Source organism: Gossypium hirsutum, chromosome A07, assembly GCF_007990345.1.
Source record: "Gossypium hirsutum isolate 1008001.06 chromosome A07, Gossypium_hirsutum_v2.1, whole genome shotgun sequence".
Classification (NCBI taxonomy): Eukaryota; Viridiplantae; Streptophyta; class Magnoliopsida; order Malvales; family Malvaceae; genus Gossypium; species Gossypium hirsutum.
This window is the reverse complement of record NC_053430.1, coordinates 45,895,114-45,917,346: the sequence shown is the minus strand read 5'-3', so window position 1 is coordinate 45,917,346 and position 22,233 is coordinate 45,895,114. Positions and strand designations below refer to the sequence as shown.

General features: G+C 30.5%; 2 protein-coding genes across 3 annotated transcripts; one reads left to right on the top strand and one right to left on the bottom strand.

The window, feature by feature from the left end:
* Window positions 1-14,317: 14,317 nt before the first annotated feature.
* LOC107955246 (small EDRK-rich factor 2) lies at window positions 14,318-15,226 on the top strand. Of its 2 annotated transcripts, none has more exons than XM_016890987.2 (4): window positions 14,318-14,469; window positions 14,567-14,609; window positions 14,705-14,813; window positions 14,921-15,226. In XM_016890987.2, the coding sequence occupies exons 1-4, from the start codon at window positions 14,350-14,352 to the stop codon at window positions 15,021-15,023; spliced, it is 375 nt and encodes a 124-aa protein (XP_016746476.2). In that variant the 5' UTR covers window positions 14,318-14,349; the 3' UTR covers window positions 15,024-15,226. The 2 variants fall into 2 exon arrangements, with proteins under 2 accessions (XP_016746476.2, XP_016746477.2); XM_016890988.2 differs by having other exon boundaries at window positions 14,356-14,469; window positions 14,553-14,609.
* Window positions 15,227-21,021: 5,795 nt separating this feature from the next.
* LOC107956303 (uncharacterized) lies at window positions 21,022-21,540 on the bottom strand. Its single transcript, XM_041074163.1, has one exon. It carries the CDS (start codon window positions 21,538-21,540, stop codon window positions 21,022-21,024), a length of 519 nt encoding a protein of 172 aa, XP_040930097.1.
* Between the last annotated feature and the right edge of the window lie 693 nt (window positions 21,541-22,233).

The window sequence follows — 22,233 nt, the reverse complement described above, 5'->3', positions numbered from 1 at the left end:
ATTAAGGGAGGGGCCTTTTTTAATTTCCTTGCTTCACGGAAATTAAACGGAAACAAACCCAAAGTATCCAACTCTCTAACAGTTAACTTCTTTCCTTCTATTTCTCTATGTAGTCGGCTAAAAAATATAAAAAAAAAATTTAAAAATAATTAATTCAACTCTTATAAAAAAATTATCTCCCAACAAAAATCAATTAAGATTTCTATCTTAACAAGAATTATTAATTGACCAATTTAATACTAATATGAATGACAAAAGCCACTATAAATTATGTCACCAAAAAAAAGTCACTAAAAACTACTATATGGTAGTATGCTAACATATGCCTATGTTAACGTGACATGTCTCGTCAGTAAAAAATATTTTCTTACAAAATAAAAAATATTTTTAAAAATTTTAATTAAAATGTTAATATACAATGAATCTAAATAAATAATTATTTTGATTCATTTTAGATGAGTACAAATTAAAAAAAACCAAAAATTATAAATACATATAAATTTTAAATGTGTAAAAACAAAAAAAAGTACATAAAATTTTTCCAGATTTGATTGAGAAATTAATTACATTATCCACAGTTTAATTATTAAAACAAAATGAAAAAGATGGGAATATAGAGAACTCTTTTATTTAATTATTTGACCTAAAAATTAACTTTTATCATAAGTTAATAATTGTTGTGAATAACAAATTTGTTTAATAAAATAATTTAGTAATTATTTTTTGTGTAAATTATAATTTTGTATCTTTTTAGACCTTATGGTTATATGAAATTATAAAACATGTAAAAAAAATAAGAATGAGAAAGGAATATAAATAAATATTTCACAAATTTTAGAATTTATATAATATATAAAACTTTCAAATGTTAAAGCGTATTCTAGATCAGTATGATTATCAGTAGTTCCAAGACGAGTGCAAAGTTTTTTTTTTTAATCTCTTTCTAGGAGTGGTTCATATGGAACATGTAGAATTTAGAAAACTATGGTGACAACGACACAGTTTAACAAACTCTGTTCTCAGCAATTTGCTGGTTGATTTGGAAGGACCGTAATTTTTTTTTGTTTTTTCTAACAGCCATAGTTATGTACAAGTCATCGTAGATACATGTTATTCTTGGGCGAGGAGTTATGTCGAGCCAGCATTGAAATTGGTTCAACCCAGTCCCATGCCTACATTGTGGCATTGGTCTCAACCGGAGAGGGGATGGATAAAACTTAACACGGATGGTGCGATTTCAGCTACCAGTCTTACTACATTTATTGGAGGTGTGGATTCTCAATGATGTTTGGTAAGGATTTTGTTTTTTTAAAGTAAAGGCAAGAGCAGTTTTGGAAGGCAGTCTAACCTACAATTCTTACATAGCTTAAATGGAAATTTTTTGCCCATATTCTACAGAAAAATAATAAATATTTTATATAAATGCAAGTACTAAATCAAATTGTAGCTCGGAAGAGTTGGTTACCCTATTTTGGTTCTTTATTGTTCTTTTTTTCAAGATTGAGGGTGGTTAAATCTCAAAAAGAAGGAAGATGTTCCAAAGAAGTCTCAATTTTGTAATGAATTAAACCTAATCTATGATCTAATTCTCATAAACGAATTGTTGTTTTGGTTCAAGTAGATATCAAAAAGTGAATTTTCAAAAAAAAGAAAAGAAAAGAGAGAGAATATAATAAACTTATAATGTTAAAAGTTAAACTTAAGCCTTAAGTTTTTTTTGTTATTGCTCGTAAATATTCATAAATACCATAATAAAATTGAATTTTAAATTAATATATCAAAAAGAAAGGAGAGGAAACAATAGAAAATAAACATACTATGTAAACGATATACTATATAAAAAATCAAATTAGGAAAAGGAAACTTTCTTGCAAAAAATTCGTTGAAGCAATAGAGAAAATCAAGGAGGAATGAGGCAATAGCTTTATTTTTATATTTATTAATAGACTAAGGTAACGTTTGGTGCTTTCACATGTTTTGATTCCAATGGAATGTGATTGTCAGGAAAGTTACTTTACAATGTTTGGTATACATTGAAAGGTGTTGATTAAAATCTCAAGAAAGTTATACTATCTTGCTTGGTTCACTAAATACTTTCCTAGGAATGTAGTGATAATTTATGAAATTACCCTTATTAAATAAAAATAATATTAATGTATTTAATTTTTATAATAAAAACTATTCTTAACAAATATTTGGATAAAAGATTTAATAATAAAATTTAATTGATACTTTTTAAATTATTTTTTAATTTATAATTTTAATTGAAAGTAAATTGTTTTAAATTTGTCTTGTATGTATTTTCTAAACATACTAATGCATATATAAAATCGTGAATATATAATTTTTTTTGGAATAAATTAAAAAATACTTGAAATCACGTTTTGTTTTAGGTAAAGGCTAACCATAGGCGCTTCTATAACGCCCCAGTTTTGACGGATACAAGGTTTGACGAATAGTTCTAAGGTATTATGACTAGCGGAGTAGTATTCGCCTAGGTACATTTTGGGCAGATACAGTTGTGTTTCAGTTAATGAAATGCTATGTTAGATAGCTATGTCAATTGGAATAAGGTAGTGACAAAGTGGAACGTTATTGAGAGTGTGATTTCACATCAGAAGAATAGTATGCTTTAAATGTGATACTGTGCAAGTTATGTTGCAAGATAAGCTGGTTAGGAAATAACTAAATGTGAACCTGAATAGTTAAAGGATAAAGGGGTACTCAAATAGGTTTTTCAGAAGTTGTGGACTTTTAGATAAGATATTATAGTAAAAAGTGACACTTTTCAAGTTCAAATAGGGACTTAAATTATATTAATAGATATTCAAGATTTGGGATAAGGGAGTTCTCTTCTTCCTTATTCTAGAATATTGTTATCTGGGGCTTAAGAAGCAAAAAAGTATTTCTTTGAGTTGATGATGAAATCCTAGATTATATGGATGACTCTCCATGTTAAGGTAAGTTTTATGGCTTCGTATGTTATGAAAAATTAGGCCTTTAAAAATGTATGAACCGTAAGATGAAAAAGTAAGACTTTTTATGTGGGTTATCTAGGTTAGAGATGATGATAAGGTTATTTGAAAAGAGTTTTAATGGTGATTTTCTATTTTATAAGGCAGTGGTTGCTATAATCCCTGATTGGATGTTGGATCTAAGGTTCAAGCTACTATCTGTGGTTGCCAAGTGAGTCTCTAAGCCGACTCTTATTTGAATATTGTTTAGGTGAGAGATTTTGTGAAAGGTGATTGATCTATGAAACTGAATCTAAAAAAGTATGGCATGATGATTATGTTATTGCATGAAAGTTTGATAGACTTTGTATGTGTAGTTTGTATGAAATCTAACAAATTTAAATAAGTGATTCTGAAGTTAAAATATGGTTGTATGGGCATGTCTAGAAATAGCTTGGGTGTCTATATGAATTAAGCGTTGAGTCTTGAATGATGTCAGTGTATGAAGAATCTATGTCTATTCATTGCGATGGAGTCTAAAGGGATCCGTCAGGACTAAAAACATGATCTCTGATATGAATCTCTAAAAGGAAAAATCTATGGCCATGGCACCATATTATGTAAGACCATATTTGGGCTATGACATCATATAGAAAAAAATTAAATGAAGGTTATTACCCAATGGGGTTCTCTGTGTGACCCAGGACAATAAGGGGCAAACCTCACAAAATGTGAGTCTAGGTGAATCCCTATTGTAAACATGCTAGAAAAAAAGAAGTCTTTGTGCCGGTCTATAAAAAAGAAGTCTTTGTGGTGACCTATGAAAAGGAAGCCTTTATGGAAATCTATGAAATAAATGCCTTTGTGGCGCAATCTAAAGAATGGCCCTTTTGGCAACCATCTGAAGAAAACGCCTCTATGGCGAACTTGAAAGAAAGAAATGGTATTTACGATGAACTCTGAAGGAACGATAGTTGCAATAAACTCAGAAGGAAAAACCCCTGTGGCGTATCATGTTATACCTTCAATAAGATATTCTAATGAGCTTCCTTTATAGCGAGCTTCGTATGAAATGTTATGGCGTACCCTGCATGGTCTATAAACAAGAATAAAGAAACTAGAATGCGCTAGAGCATGTGGCGAATTTGAAGTATAGGTTAATTATACTTGAAGAACAAATTGAGTAAGGGCTATGTCTACTAAATTGAAGAAGGTTACATGTTTGTAATTTTTAGAAGAAGAAGGGTATTCTCTATAAAGGATCAAGTTGTATAATTAAAGAATGTAGTTTCTATTTAAGTACGAAATCATTTATGGATTTCGAAGAAACTATGACTTAGAGTATGTATATAAGAATAACAATATTTTGTCTGTATAAGCCTCTAGAATGGGTATGATTAAGGAGTTACGAAGCTATAAAGTGACGAACGTGAGTAATGTATCAAAGATGCAGAAAATTAGAGATGGCTTCAGAGTCAAAGGTGACATCTATGGTACGAAGAATAGCATTCTTGGAAGGTATTCTATAGAAAAATGAGAAGGTGAATTGAATTACTAGACGTGAAATACAAAAAAATGATTCAGGTAAATGGGTGTCTATCTCACTAAGTTCTCATGAACTTACATGGATTGTGTTTTCTATTTCAGGTTGAATGTGATGTTGTGCCTGGGGGAAACGATGTTAGTTCTACACCCAAGAAGCGGCGTATTGGATTATTATGCATACAAAGCAAGCTTGATGGCTTGATTGAGTTTGTTTGGCACATAGAAACCCTTGAATCAGGATAACCACATTAGATCAAGACATCATTTTAGTAATATTTGTAATCAAATCCCTTTGAATTAAAAGTGAAATTCTTCAATGTTTATACTTATGTATTGTCTTATGAGGTCTTGTATGTAATTAGTTCAAATCTATTGTAATTTGTGTAATTAGAGTTGAGTTACAACTGTATTAAACTAGTAACACCCAAGATTCGTATTTGGTTCGTCGGATCAAGTTTGAGGTGTTACAGGTCTAATCCATAATATCTACATAGCTTAAATGAGACAATTCTACCCATATTCTACAAAAAAAAATAAGTATTTCATACAAATACAAGTGCTAAGTTAATTTTGTGGTTAGGAGAAAAAAAACAAAACCAGAGAAAAAACCTTACTTCCAAAGGATCTGTTGAAGTAATAAGTAAGATTAAGTATTAAGAAAGAGGCAATAACTACCCTAAATCAATATAAAAATAGAGTTATTTTTTTCTTAATATTTTTTAAACTTTCCAATCTACATGAGAAAGTAACTTTCCCACCTTTTGTCATGGGAATCACATTGCCATGTTTATGGAGAAGTAACTCCAAGGGGAAGTTAGAGTCCAAGGAAAGTAAATAAATTTTGACATGCTAATTGTTGGAATAACTTTCTAACGGATTAAATTCTCAAGAAAGTGACTCCTTTTGTTCATACCAAACGCTACCTAATATCCTAAATTGATATAAGATAGGGTTAACTTTGTGTTCATATTTTTTTAAGTTTCTAATCTACATGGGAATCACATTGCCATGTTCATGGGAAAGCAACTCCCAAAGGAAAGTTAAATTTTAAGGAAAGTAAATAGAAATTGACATACCAATTGTAATAGGCTAATTTTGGCCTGGGCCCCCAAAAAATAATAACCGAAGCCAAAAGATGCAATCGGTGGAAAACAAGCCAAAAAGGGTCAAATTGAAAGACAATTATTAAATTGTGGCCAAATCAAAAAGATAGAAATTTTATTGACTTGGTAAAAGGCTAAAAATAGGAAGATATGTTTTTTATTTTATTTTATTATTAAATTAGTTAGGCTATTTTTAGTAAACCCCATGTATATAAATAGGGGTATCTTGTTCTTTGAAAGGGGGGATTTTTGTATTCCTACTTCAATTTAGAATTGGATTATTCTCTTTTTTCCTATTTCCATTGGAATTGAGTTATTTTCTTTTTTCTTTCAATTACATGGGAATTTTGTCCATTTCATTTCAATTTCTTTGTTTTTTCAAAATTCGTCCAATTGCTTTTAGCCCTTCCGTTTTTTATTATTTTGCAATTAAGTTTTTATTTTTTTTGGCCCTAAAATTTGTTTTGACTGCATTTTGGTCCTCCTTGAAGCTGTGCGTTTTGGAGGGTGGGGATTATTTCCCTTTTGGTCCCTCCTTGTTATTCGCATGTTCAAATTGGTCCATTTCCTTTTATTTATTTTTGATTTGCCCCAAAATTTTGCTTTAAGGTTCGATTTAATCTTTTTTTTATTTTTGCTATTTTATTATCAAATTAACTAATTTAATATATTATTGCTATTATTATTATGTTTCTATTTATATTTACTTTGTTATTCTAATACTATTATTGTTTATCTAATTTTTATTTATCTATTTATATTTCTACTATTATTATATTTCTATTTATTATATTTTTATTTCTATTTAAATACTAATATTATTTTCATTATTATTTTTCTTATATATGTTTTTTACTTTTTTTATTAACATTCTATTTATTTATTTATTTATTTTACATTTTTTGTTATTATCTATTTTAACTTTTTATATAACGCTCATTTTAAATTTTTATACATTATTTACTTTAATATTTTCATATATTATGTATTTCAAACCTTTTTTTTTACACATTATACATCTTGAATTGTTTATATATTATTTTATCTTGAATGGATACTAATTTTTTTTAAAAATTATTTTATATACTTTAGATCGCTTTTATAACATCCATTTTAAATCCTTTTTATGTATCATTTGCTTAGAATTGTTTTATATTTTATTTTAGATTTTCTTACTTTGTATTTATTTGTTATTTGTGATTCATTATTATAACATTTTGTTTATGAATTATTACTTTGCGTTGTACATTATTATTCCATCACATTTTATTTGCTTAAAAGGTCGCGTTTTAATATCGTTTAAGTTTTAAAATCATTTTATTCAAAAGTGTTCAAAATAAGGCAATACTCGGTATTTGGCATCTTCGAGAAGATTGTGCCCTAACTTACTGGATCCCAATTTTCCTCGTTGAATCTAAGTAACCGAGTACCCCTTTTTCAATCAAAGCGCATAAGTTTCAAAGAAAAGCTTATTCTCAAGAATTCGAGGTGTTGTGTAACACCCCTAACCCGTATCCTTTGCCAGAACAGGGTTTCGGAGCATTACTACCATTTGCAGACCACTTAAAAAAAATTAAATTACTTACCGATTCAATGCATTATATAAATAAATATATTACCATTCAATCAACAGTTTGGCACTTGTATAAGCATCAGACAGTAACATTGTTAGTATACTTGCACATATCTCATATAAATTCAACATTGATATATCTATTTTCTCGACATATCGCACTTGAGTTTAATAATAGTCTCAACTTACATAATTTCCTTGTATCAGCATATCAAAGATAATCATATATGTACATGTCATGAAACATATCATGCTCTTACCGTTTCTTCATAAGCATATATCATTCATTTCATTATATCAATATTTCATGCTCCATCATTTCCATATATTTTATGTATATATATTCTGGTAATAGCTTATATCTTAACATAAATTATATTCCATGTACTTATACTTATTTCGTTTATCTATCTTCATAATTATTTCATACAACTATTTTGTACATATATTTCCATATGACCAGTTCTTGTAAACATTTCACACAACCATTTTATATAATCATTCATCATCTGATACATATTACTTGAATATCAATTGTTCAACAGATGTCATAGCGTCTCCCATCTATGGTCTTATTTATCTTTGACATGATGCCATAGTGTCTTTCAACTATGGTCTTACTCATTTTTTGTCATGTTGCCATGGTATCTTTCAACCATGGTCTTATTCATTTCATATCACGTTGCCATGGTATCTTTCAACCATGGTCTTACACATTTCATATCAGGTTGCCATGGTATCTTTCAACCATGGTCTTACACATTTCATATCAGGTTATCAGGTTGCCATGGTATCTTTCAACCATGGTCTTACATATTTCATGTCAAGTTGCCATGGTATCTTTCAACCATGGTCTTACACATTTCATATCAGGTTGTCATGGTATCTTTCAACCATGGTCTTACATATTTCATGTCAGGTTGCCATGGTATCTTTCAACCATGGTCTTACACATTTCATATCAGGTTGCCATGGTATCTTTCAACCATGGTCTTACATATTTCATAGCAGAGAGCACACTCCCGCGAACCTTATCCTTACAGTGGGATTACCAGTCCAGGCTAAATCCCCTGTAATATAAACTCATAGAGTATTGTCGGGATTACCAGTCCAGGCTAAATCCTATGCAACGACAATTACTCTAATGATCTTGGATCTGAATTACCAGTCCAGGCTAAATTCAGAACCTAATTCGGATTACTTGTCCGGGCTAAATCTATTCTCCACATATTCTTCAGGAGGGCTATATCAGGATAGGATCACCCGTCCGGGCTAGATCCTTTTTACCATCAATTCCTTCTCAGAGATCCATCGAATTTTCCTTCTATCCAACAGGGATTTCTTCCCCTTTTTTTATCAAATGTATCAATGTTTCATCAATTTTCATACAATGAACATTCAATTTATTTTCACATCAATAACATACATTTCAAGCATTTAAGAATATAATTCAAGTTACACGAACTTACCTAATTGCTTGTTTGTGTTTATAATTTCATTAATCCGATATCTTTTCTTTTCCACGATCAAGTCTCATATTTGAGTCGTCCGGATCTTTATAAATAAATTTGATCATCATTTTCATTCATTTCATATTCTAATGCATTTAATTAATGCTCTAGGCAAAATTACCATTTTGCCCCTAAACTTTTAATTGATGACGATTTCATCCTTAGGGTCAGGAAAATAAAATTCTTGCAATTTAATCCTTATTTCCAGCTATTATTCTCATATGTATTGATAATAGTCCATGAATTCTATAAAAATATCAAAATTTTCCATAATTTCAATACTTTTCAATTTAATCCCTAAAACATGTTTTCCCCCGATCTTGAACTAAATTAATAATTTCATTCAATTTTGTAATTTAAATAATAAAATAATCCATTTCATGCAATTTGGTCATTTCTGACATTTTTACAAAATTACCCATAAAGTTTTACTTTTATTCAATTTAGTCCCTAAGCCTAAAATATACAAATTAGCCATTCTAGATGAATATTCATACATATTTTTCCTCCTCCTCCTCTCCATTCCACATCCTTAATATAGATAACACACTTGTAAGTAACATTATTCATAATTTTTATTATTTACTTTTATGAATATTCAAGCTGTCTATCTGCGTCATAGTTACTAAATTATTTATATCTGGAGCTATAGAATTCAAAATTAAGATCCGCTAATTTTCCCTAAAATTATACTTATATATATTCTTACCATAAAATTTTCAGAATTTTTTCTTTAGCTAATAAGTACAGTTTATTCTTTAAAGTTACCCCTGTTCTGCTATCTGACAGTTCTGGCCCTTCTTCACTAAAAATTAATTATCTCCTCGTACAGAATTCGAATGATGTTCCTGTTTATTTCTATTAAAAATAGACCCATTCAGGATTATAAACATATAAATTTAAGCCCCTAATTATTTTTATCCAATTTTTTTATGATTTTACAAATTCAGAATAGGGGAACTCGAAATCATTCTGACCTTGTCTAACAAAATTCATCATATCTCATGATTTACAATTCCATTGCTTACATCATTTCTTCTATAAGAAACTAGACTTAATACTATTTAATTTCATATTTTATTCATCCTATAATTAGATTTCTACAATTTTTGATGATTTTTCGAAGTTAGACTACTACTGCTGTCCAAAACTGTTTTAGTACAATATATTAATTACCATGTTATAACACCCTTATTTTCTTTTTCTACACCATTTCTCATCACTTTCTCTTATTTTCTCTACACTAACATATCAAGAACATAGGACCTTATGTAAGAAAACTCTACTATAACATTATTTCCATGCTTTGTCAATAATAACAAACTTAAAAACATATTGAAATCTTAATATACTTACCTTGTTCTATTGATACTAATCTTTAACTTGATTTTCTATCTCCTCCAGCTTCTATTTCTTGAATCCAACTTGATATTCTAACTCCCCATGGTCTCCTTAACATTTTTCTCTCTTAGTAGCTATGAAAATTCTTTTGATTTCTAGGTGAAAATGATGAATTTTTGGTGGAATGACCAAATTGTAAAAAAAAGAAAATTTCTTTCTTTTCCGTCTCTTCTAATGTTGGTTGCATGCATGGAAAGATGATGGAAATTCTTCATCTTTCCTTCCTTTTATACTAAATAATTAATAATAAAATAATAATAAAATAATAAAATATCTCATTAAAATAATATATATTTAATTAAATAATCATAAAATATCATCAACATCATCATTACTTTCTAGATTTCTCTCTCTTCCAATTGACCATTTTGCCCTTTATTATCTTTTAAAATTCCATCCTTGATTCATCATTTAATTTGACTAAATTACAATTTAGTCCCTCATAGTTCTTTACCTATTCAATTTGGTCCTAATTCATCCATTTTCCTTAGTTTCTAGATCATTCCACTCTTAAAATATTTACACTATTGGTCCTTCAACTTTTTCATATTTACACTTTAACCCCTCAAATTTTGAGTATTTACTCTTGTGCAACAAAACTTTTCTCACTTTTACAATTTAGTCCTTTCTTGAATTAATATATCATAATATACTTCTCAATATTGACATAACTCAAAATTTCCCTTTTTGTCGCTTTATTTCCTTATTTTACTATATCAAGGATAATATCTTATTGTAAAAATTTTCAGCGTATTACATGTTGTGTCCTAACTCACTGGATATGACATTTTGTATTTCGAGATAAGGATTTCTAAAAAAATAAAGGCAATGTTCTACGTTTAGAAATCCGAGAAATTGTACCCTAACGTGTTGGGTTTCGGTTTTTCGTTGGACCAAATAATCAAATATCATTTTGTAATTTTCAAATGTATGAGCTTTTGGAAATCAAGAATTGATCGTGGTTTCGAAGGCTTAAAGAATCATATCGTAACGTGCTGGATGTGATATTATATTCCTTCGAAACAAGAGAATTTTAATGTTCAATTTGAGTTATTCAAATGTTTTAAAAGAAATTGTATTTCAAAATATTTTTTTAAAATTTTAGATAATAGGACATTAATTAATCAATTGGTACCAATTTTGGGCATTACGAGGTGCTAACCCTTCCTCGTGCATAACCGACTCCCGTACCCTTTTTTCTCAAATTTCGTAGACCCAAAATCATTGCTTTAATAAATCAAAATATTTTATTAAAATGATCAATCTCAAGGTGATCCGATCACACCTCGAAAAAAGATCGGTGGCGACTCCATTTTTGTTTTTAAGTCGACTCCCGCTCATTAGAATCACTTTCCAACTGATTAAATTTCTAGGAAAGTGACCACTTTTTATCATACCAAATGCTACCCAAGTTTGGATTGAAAGTAGGAAAAGAAATGAAAAGAAAGTAAAAGAGTGGAAAATTAAAGAAAGTAAATATTTACTTATTATCTTATTGTGATAGTTAAAATTAATGAAAGAAAAAAAATGTTAATGTTTTTGTTGGGATAGAGAGTGGAAAGGAAAGGATTTATTATAAATAATTTTTATAATTATAACCTTTTCATCAAACTATTTTTAAATGAAAGAAATGACAAATATATATTTTACATCTTAAACTTTATTTTGCTTCCATTTCCTTAGTTTTTCTCTCAAATTGGAGGTAAATAAAACATTTAACTTTTTCTCATCTAATTATAATCTTTTCTCTTAATTTCCTTTTATTTCTCCTCTGCATTTCGAGTTAGTTTGGATGGGCGGTACGTTTACCTCCGATGAGGTTAAAAATAACAGTGGTGGTGAAATTAGTTATTATAGCGATGAGATTGAATACTGTAATAGTGAGATTAGAAAGTGTGGTCGGTTGTGTGTTTAAATTAAGAAATGACTATTAAAGACATTAGATTAGAAATGATATATAACAGAAATTTTTTAAATTATTTTACTTTTACGAAATTATTGAAAATATGTGAATTTATAAATTCATTTAATAAAATATTAAAACTTATCTTTTTATATATTATTATAAATATTTTAATTAATTATATAATTAATTTAAATTATTTATTAGATAAAATGATAATATTTTTTTAGGTAAATCAGATTGGGCTATATTATATAAAAGAAAATAAAAAACGTGACAAACACCAAGTCCAACAGTAGCCTAACACAAAACAACCAACAACCCAAATATGGGCCAAAAACTACCCAAAACTAATAATAGGAAGGAAAAAAGGAGAGAAAAAAATAGAGAAATACTAAAAGGCGTGCACCATCATTTCATTGCCTAAACAGAAACCTTCTAGATGCCCATCCCAACAACAATCAATTACTCTCCATTTCCAGAGTTCCATTCTCAAAAAAAGCCTCCGTCCACCACAACAGTTCGCCCTTCCTTAATCTGGTTCCCTCATCTTCTCCGCAGCAAAACAACTTCTCGCAAAGGATGGAATACTCCCCACGAGATAAAAGCTCCAATCAATTTAAAGGCTCCTAGTGTGATTGAAACCAATTTAACCACACCATTGAATGTCATCCAAATTTTGCATCAGTGAGGTTGATAAGAGTTTTTTACCCCTAATTGCAGCACACTGGTGTTAATCACCAAACCTTAATGAGAGTTTGAATGGGCAGTACATTTACTTGCGATTAATGTAAAATAAATAGTGACGGTGAGATTATTTCATTTCTGTGCAGAAGTATGAGAAGTTAATCTATTTGTTAAAATTTAAAATTCATATTTTATAAGCATTAAAAAGTTAGTCTGATTGTTTATAAATTTATAAGTTTAAGCTTAAATTTTTTAATATTTATTGCATATTAATGGTCGAAGTGTTGATTTTTATTAAAAGATATTTCATAGAGATAAAAGTTTATCACTTCTAAAATTTTGTAAAATATGAAAACCAAATTTGGGAAAAGCTAAAATTAAAATCAATTTTCAGAGATGTAATTTGTAATTTGATTTTTTTAGCGTAAACGACTTAGTTAGTCACTCAATTTTTAGGGTATTTTTATTTTAGTCACTCAAATTAAATCTTTACGATTTTATCACCTAACTTTTAGGATATTTTTATTTTAGTTACCCAAGTGTTCAATTATACGCGTCACATCATGTTTACACTTTTATTTTGGTCACTCAACTTTTATGTCGCCTTCATTTTGGTCACTTCAAAAAATATATATTTTAAGTATTGTTTGGGGTAAAAAAACCAAGAATTAAAGTAAAAAATGGTAGAAACTAAAATAATACACAAATTATCAAATTGTAGTTGTTTATTCCATTGCCGAAAATTCTAAATTTCTTTTTTAATGTTAGAATTTTAAATTTCAAAACATTAAAATAAATTAAATAAATTGTTGAAATTTTTTTATCCTTTGATAATGCCAACTTTGATAATGCCAACTGATTTGTTACGACAATATTGGAATCAAGTAATTTAATATCCTTCTAAATCTTAAAATTTATTTTATGTTCCTATATTATCCTTAATGAAATCAATACAAATGTCTCATATTTAGTAATTGTCTATGATACTTAAATTTCTTTTGATTATCTAGTCTCGAATCTTCCATATAAAGCTAAAAGTACATGAGAAAAATCATTGCAATTAATTAAATTAATTGTTTGTTCTTTGTTTGGGTAAAAAAGTGATAAAAAATTTATGCGTTTTATTTGGCATGGAGGATAAAATTAGTTGATTTAATTAATTGCAATGATTTTTCTTTGCTTTTAGCTTAACATAGAAGATTCAAGATCATATAATTTTAAGGAAATTTAGGTTTCATAGACAATTATTAAAGATAAGTTAATAAGTTGATTTTAATTTGAAAACATAAAATAAAATTTAAAATTTTAGAAGATTAAATTAATTAATTTTAATATTATAGTAATAAATCAGCTCACAGTATTAAGGGATACATTTTTTAATAAATTATTTAAATAATTTTGAAGTTTTGAAATTTAAAATTTTAAGAACTTTTTAGAATAGAGTAAACAAGTAAAATTTGACAATTTTTTTAATGTATTATTTTTGTTTATACCATATTTTCATTTTAATCATTAATGTTTATCTTGACATACTTAAAAAAATTATAAAAAATTATATATTTTTTAGAGGTGACTAAAATGAAATTCACCTAAAAATAGATGACTAAAATGAAAGTGTAAATATAATGTGATGATAAAAATTGGAGGATGAAATTGATCAAAATGAATCCACATGATAACAGTTTACACTTTTCTATTAATTGTAATTCCTTCGGGAATTATAAATCCAAATTTCAGCAAGCCAAACGAAGACAGGAGTCGAGAAAAAATTCCTCTTTTCCTTCCGTCAACGGTATTTTTCTTTATCATTCTTCCGATTAATCACATGTTTCACCTTTGTTTTTCTTTTTAACTATTTGATCTGCTTATATGTAGTTTGAATTTTACAGGGCTTAATCTTTGTTTGGTTCCCGAGAATATCAACAATGACTCATATCCTTTTGATTAAAATAATAATTCGTGTAATCGGGAACTTAATTTGTAAATAGAAATTTTTTTTTTATGTTAATTCGTTAACCTAAGCTAACGCGGCAACCAGAGAGAAAAAGATAGAGAAAGGGCTCAATCCAGGTCAGGCAACAAAGGGAAAGCTGGTTCTAAGGACGATGGATTGACCCCTGAACAACGCCGTGAAAGGTTTCCTCTATTTTTTCTCTTAATTTTCTTTATGAAATCTAAATAACCTTTTTTTCCCCTCCTTAGCCTTCTGATTGTGATAATGGGGTCCATTTTTTAATTTGCAGAGATGCAAAGGCCTTACAAGAAAAGGCCGCAAAGAAGGCAGCGCAGGCGGCAGCTGGAGGTAACACTGCCGGCGGTGATGGTGGAAGTAAAAACAAGAAATAATAAAATAAAGACGGTGAGATGATTTACCGTGGAGGTTAAAGATAGTGTTAATTTGTTGATCGGGGAATTTGATCTTTGGTTTCCAGTCTTCGTTTCGTGTTTTTTAAAGTTCAACAAACCCTCGGCTTGCTTATATCTTTGGCATTGATGTTGACTGTTAATGGAATTGATTTCCTATATGGCATTATGGAATTTTGCGTTTCTATGATTATCTGTAGTTATCAATTCCAGTAGATAAAACCCCGTATCGATTTTGATCATCTTGCTGGTTTGATTGTTTTCCCTTCTATTGCATTTCTGTTTTGTACATATTTCTTTTGGAATGGTTATGTCTTTGAAGGTAGGTTTACTGTTACAGTTGTTTGTGTAAATAGCTTACTTATGGTGAAACTATGGTTAAACCATTTGTAATTTCCAGAGGATTATGATTCATTAACTATTTTCGGTGATAGTGAACTAATTAGATGCAGGTGTGGAGAGTAGATCTAATATGTTTGTTGCAATTTCTTTTCTCCTTGAGACAGATTCATCCGTGATATAATTTCTAATAGTTGTAAATCAAATTCTGTTAGAATCTAGTTATCTATGGCTGGCTTCAATTTCCGTGCTAAACTGCATAAGTTGAAATATATTCCATGTTTTTTATTTATGATTTGATATAACCATAACGACAATTTTTTCTTGTTATGATCACGGTGGCTTGGTTGGTATATTAAGCATCACAGTGTTCCAGAGTCAACTGAGTTTGAGCATTTGTGTTGCCGCTATTCATTTGTGGCCAGCATTGTAGTTTTATTGTCTCAATTTTAGTTTTAAAATGGTTTCTTGCAATAAATGACGATTGATAACCATAGTAGCTGGTGTTTTCTCAAGAATATACTACTCCTATTTATTATATTAGGGTCCTGCTTTAATTTATATATCTATATATTTGCTATTTGGAGCTATATTCATTCTGTCATTGCAATGTTTGTGGTTTTCCGTGTTATAAGCTTGAGCTGCTATCAGGTAACAATGATGTTGGATGTGTTTGGTCCGAGTCTTCTTGTGTTTGTTTCACGGTTGTACTTCATCCAAGCCCCTCCATCTAGGGGCTGGGATCATTTACTTGCTTTGTTGCAGACCTTCTGGTACTTAATTTATAAGGATGAGATAGAAGTTTCCGCAAGTATCACCTGTGGCCTTCATTTTGGTATGACAAATCAATCCAGAAGCACACGTTAGGATAACAGGTAAAAGGTTCTTATTGGTAGTGTATTCGATGGATTGGGTGATGATGATCTTCTTGTTTTTAAGTCATTAATTTTGTGAAATAATAAAGAAAGAATAAACTAAAATGTGATAGAAAAAAGAGTGTAGAGAGAATGTAGAAGAGAGAGTATATATTTTTTTTTTATATATTTCATGAGTACATGAGCCCCATACATATAGGGGTTAAAAGTAACTCTCTAATTATTATAGGGCATATAAAGGGTCATGACCTTTTATCTCCCATATTAATGGGGTATAGGAAAAGTCTCATAACTTATGGGGTATAGGAAGAGTTTTATAACTTATGGGGTTGATAATGACATCCACATAAATATTTCATAACACTCCCTCTTGGATGTTCATTATCTAATTATGCCTCGTTAAAATTTTACTAAGAAAAACCTAGTAGGACAAAAACTTAGTGAAAAAAAGAGAGTACATAATTATACGCTTGATATGCTGCCTCATTAAAAACCTTACCTGGAAAACCCAGTGGGATAAAACCAAGGTTAAGGGAAAAAGAGTACAGCGCGTATTAACTCCCCCTAATGGCTACATCACTTGAGATCTCGAAGGTGACGCATTCCAATGTAGTAAACAAGCTTCTGAAACATTGATGTAGGAAGCGCCTTAGTGAATAAATCTGCTAAATTCTCACTTGAACTGATCTGCTTAACTTTTATCTCCTTAATCTTCTGGAGGTTATGAGTGAAGAAGAATTTTGGTGCAATGTGTTTTGTTCTGTCATCTTTGATGTATCCACTATCAAGCTGATCAATGCATGCTGTGTTGTCTTCAAACAAGACAGTTGTAGCTTCTTTTCTAGATGATAAACCACAATTATTCCTTATATGCTGGATCATAGATCTTAGCCATACACATTCACGACTTGCTTCATGGATTGCTAAGATTTCTGTATGATTAGACGAGGTTGCTGCAATTGTTTGCTTCATTGAGCGCCAAGAAATTGCAGTACCTCCATATGTAAAAACATATCCAGTTTGTGATTTTCCATTATGAGGATCTGACATAAATCCTGTATCTGCAAAACCAATCAACTCTGTCTTTGATTTATTAGGGAAAAATAGACCCATATTCTTTGTGCCTTGGAGATAACGAAATATCTGTTTTACTCCAGTCCAATGTCTCTGAGTTGGGCATGAGCTAAATCTTGCTAGCAAATTTACAGAAAAGGATATATCAGGTCGGGTATGGCTAGCAAGATAGATTAATGCTCCAATTGCACTGAGGTATGACACTTCAGGACCAAGAAAATCTTCACTATCTTCCCGAGGACGGAAAGGGTCTTTACTTGGATCAAGTGATCTTACAACCATCGGGGTAGTTATTGGATGTGCCTTATCCATATAAAATCTCTTTAGCACCTTTTCAATATACGTTGATTGATGCACAAGGATTCCTTCTTTTAGGTGCTCAATTTGTAACCTCAAACAAAATTTTGTTCTTCCAAGGTCTTTCATTTCAAATTCTTTCTTCAAACACTCAATAGTCTTTTAGATTTCTTCAAGAGTTCCAATGATATTCAAATCATCAACAAATACTGTAATAATTACATATCCAGATCCAAACTTCTTAATGAAAATGCATGGGCAAATTGGATCATTTTTGTATCCTTCTTTCAACAAATACTCATTTAGGCGATTATACCACATGCGTCCGGACTGTTGCAGACCATAAATGGATTTGTGCAATTTGATCGAATAATGTTCTCTAGAACCTGAACTCACTGCTTCAGGCAGTTTAAATCCTTCAGGGCGTTTCATATAAATGTTAGTATCCAATGGGCCATACAAATAAGCTGTTACTACATCCATTAGGCGTAAATCAAGCCCTTCTCTTATAGCCAGGCTTATCAAAAATCTAAATGTAGTTGCATCCACCACAGGAGAACATGTCTCCTCATAATCAATTCTAGGTTTTTGTGAGAATCCTTGTGCAACTAAACGTACTTTATACCTTACAATTTCATTCTTTTCATTTCTTTTACGCACAAAAACCCATTTATATCCCACTGGTTTCACACCTGTAGGTATACAGACTAAAGGTCCAAACACTTCTCTTTTCGCTAGAGATTTCAATTCATTTTCAATTGATTCTTTCCATTTTGGCCAATCATCTCTTTGTTTACATTCCTCAATCGATTTTGGTTCATAATCCTCTTTATTATTTATAACATTTAGTGTTACATTGCATGCAAAAATATCATCGACGTCGATTTAATTTCGGTTCCATTTTATACCAGACATGACATAATCAATAGAGATCTCTTCATTGTCAGGTACCTGATTTTCTTCTGAAATTATTCTTCCAATCATGTCTATAGTCTATTCAGGAGATCCCGGTATAATCATTTTTTCTTTGATTACGCCATCATTAATCTTTGCTCCTTTTTTTTCGAGGATTCTTATCTTTGGAACCAATTGGTCTACCACGCTTAAGGCGTGTATTAGACTCAGTAGCAACTAGATTTTGTCCTTCTGGGACATCAAGTTTTATTGGAGCATTCACAGCTGGTATATGTGATTTAGTCACTTTCTTTGGGTCAGAAAATGCGTCTGGCAATTCATTAGCTAAACTTTGTAAATGAGTAATCTTTTGAACTTCTAAATCACATTGCTTAGTTCGAGGATCAAGATGAGCTAATGACTATTCTTTCTAACTAATTTTCTTATCCAGCTGTTTGATTTCTCCCCCTAATGTTGGAAAAATTGACTCGTCAAAATGATAATCTGCAAAACGAGCCGTAAATAGATTCCCTGTAGATGGTTCTAGATATTTAATTATGGATAGGGATTTAAATCCAACATATATACCCAATCTTCTTTGAGGTCCCATCTTAGTTCTATGTGGTGGAGCAATTGGAACATATACGGCACATCCAAATGTTCTTAGATGGGAAATATTTGGTTCCTGACCATGAACTATTTGTAAGGGGGAGACTTTATGATAACTTGTTGGCCTGATGCGAATTAATGCAGCTGCATGTAAAATTGCATGCCCCCAAGCAGTGATTGGGATTTTTGATTTCATAAGTAATGGCCTTGCTATCAATTGAAGTCGTTTTACTAAAGATTTTGCTAGACCATTTGTGTGTGAACATTAGCCACAGGATGTTCAACACTTATTCCAATGGACATGCAATAGTTATTAAAAGACTGAGAAGTAAATTCACCAGCATTATCAAGACGGATGGTCTTAATAGGAAAATCTGGGAAATGGGCTCGTAATCGAATCAATTGAGCAAGTAATCTCGCAAACGCCAAGTTGCGAGTTGATAACAAAGATATATGAGACCATCTACTCGATGCATCTATTAAAACCATAAAGTACCTAAATGATCCACATGGGGGATGTATAGGCCGATATATATCCCCTTGAATTCGTTCAAGAAAAGTAAGTGGTTCGTTATTTATCTTAGTTGGTGATGGGCGGATTATTAATTTCCCCAATAGACATGCAGCATATGTAATGTTTTGAAGAATTTGTTGGCTATTCAATGAATGTCCACATGAATTTTTAATTATTTTTCGCATCATTATTGAACCGGGATGGCCTAACCGGTCATGCCAAAGAACAAAGTCATTAGTAAACTTCTGGTTTACTATAACATGTGTTTCTATAGAACTGATCTTTGTGTAGTACAAACCAGTAAAGAATGCAGGCAATTTCTCAACAATTTGTTTATTGCCTTGAGCAATACTCGTAATTTGAAGGAATTCACAATTTCCTTCGTTTAAAGTCTTAATATGATATTCATTTTGGCGAATATCTTTAAAACTCAATAAATTTATTTGAGACTTAGGGGAGTATAATGCATTAATAATTTCAATTTTTGTTCCCCTTGGTAATAAAATAATTGCTCTTCCGGAGCCTTCTATAATAGTTGTACTACTAGATATAGTGCTCACACTTTCTTCTTTCATTATTAAATGAGAAAAATATCTCTTGTCTTTCAATATGGTGTGAGTAGTTGCACTGTCTGCTAGACATATTTTCACCATTCATAGCTGATTGCCTTTGCGAGATAATTTTCTTTCAAAAAAACAAAATAACCACAAAATGTCACACATAATGGTGAAAACAGTTATTCAAAGTTTAAATTACTAAAAGGTCTATAAAACAAAATTATCACATAAAACATAGCACTAGAAAGATCACAACATCATTATTAAAGTTGCTAAATGAGACATAGAGTAGTAGAGGTTTATTTTATTATTTATCGAAATTTGTGGCCTTAATAATTTCCTTCAGGGGTAGAAAGAAAATCAGCCACTTCTAAGTGGGTTGCATTGCCATCATCAAAATCACCTTCGCCATCTTTATACACAAGATTAGTTTCTACTTTCTTTCCCTTCTGTTTTATGGACTGCTGATAAAGATCAACTAGATGCTTTTGTGTGCGACACACACGAGACCAATGTCCTTTTCCTCCACAACGATAGCATACATTAGTCACATTTTTACCTTTTTCTTTCTCTTCCCTGTTACCATTTTTCGATCCCACTTCTGGTAGGAATGTGAATTTTTAAAACGACCACCTCGACCATATCCATATCTATGTCTGCGGCCACGCACACGGCCACGACCACGGCCACGCACACTATTATTTGCATGGTGTGTTTCTTTTAATTCTTGCCCATTGTTTAAACTCGCATTTGCTTCAGGGAATGGAGCAGAGCCAGTTGGGCGTAATTCATGGTTTTTCATTAGCAGCTCGTTGTTTTGCTCAGAGACAAGAAATTAATTCAGAATATTTCTGGAAGCCTTTTTCACGATATTGTGTCTGCAGGACAACATTATTTGCATGAAAAGTTGAGTATGTTTTTTCTAACATTTCTGCATCAGTAATCTTCTCTCCATATAAATTTAATTGTGAAGTGATTCTGAACATGGCCGAGTTATAATCACTAACAGACTTAAAGTCTTGCAATCTTAAATTCAGCCACTCATAACGAGCTTTAGGCAAAATCTTAGTTTTCTGGTGGTCATATCTTTCCTTTACATTGGCCCAAAGAATTTGAGGGTCCTTAATAGTCAAATATTCGGTCTTTAGACTTTCATGGAGGTGATGGCGAAGGAAAATCATGGCCTTGGCTTTATCTTGTGTACTTTCTTCATTTCCCTCCTTAATAGTCTCACCAAGACCCTTTGCATCTAAGTGAATTTCAGCATCTAGTACCCATGATAAATAGTTATTTCCAGTGATATCCAGAGCCACAAATTCGAGTTTTGTAAGATTTGACATTATAAAACTATAAGGCAAAATATACAAGTCAATAATGTAAAATAAAACATGTTAATATGCAAATGAAATAACACATATGCAAATGAAATAGATCAACTTGTTACCCTTACTTTACCTACGCATCCTTCGGCAATCTTTAAGGAAAAATTTGTTGGCCTTGATTTCTTGTATTAGAGACTCGTGCTGATCATGTGTTGTGAAATAATAAAGAAAGAAAAAACTAAAATGTGATAGAAGAAAGAGTGTAGAGAGAATGTAGAAGAGAGAGTATATCTTTTTTTTTTATATATTTCATGAATACGTGAGCCCCATATATATAGGGGTTAAAAGTAACTCTCTAATTATTATAGGGCATATAAAGGGTCATGACTTTTTATCTCCCATATTAATGGGTATAGGAAAAGTCTCATAACATATGGGGTATAGGAAGAGTTTTATAATTTATGGGGTTGATAATGACATCCACATAAATATTTCATAACACTTAACTCCTTATTACTTGAGTTTTTATTTTTAATTTATTCATCAAGAGTTCGAAACTAATGAATTTGTTGGACATTATGTACTATTTTGTATTCATTTCTTACTCTTCTGAGAAAAATGTTTATTATTTTTGATAACCACAGCAATTTTCTTATAAAAAATTACTAAAAATATGTATAAAAGATGTAATTGTTGTTCTGATCTCGCGCC

What these genes read in the sequence shown, in the direction of transcription:
- LOC107955246 (XM_016890987.2), top strand. Translation starts at nt 14,350, where the DNA reads ATGATAACAGTTTACACTTTTCTATTAATTGTAATTCCTTCGGGAATT. An exon ending in CTCTTTTCCTTCCGTCAACG is followed by an intron (nt 14,470 to 14,566) that starts GTATTTTTCTTT and finishes TGAATTTTACAG; the next exon opens with GGCTTAATCTTTGTTTGGTT. An exon ending in GAGAATATCAACAATGACTC is followed by an intron (nt 14,610 to 14,704) that starts ATATCCTTTTGA and finishes ACCTAAGCTAAC; the next exon opens with GCGGCAACCAGAGAGAAAAA.
- LOC107956303 (XM_041074163.1), bottom strand. Translation starts at nt 21,540, where the DNA reads ATGTCAAATCTTACAAAACTCGAATTTGTGGCTCTGGATATCACTGGA.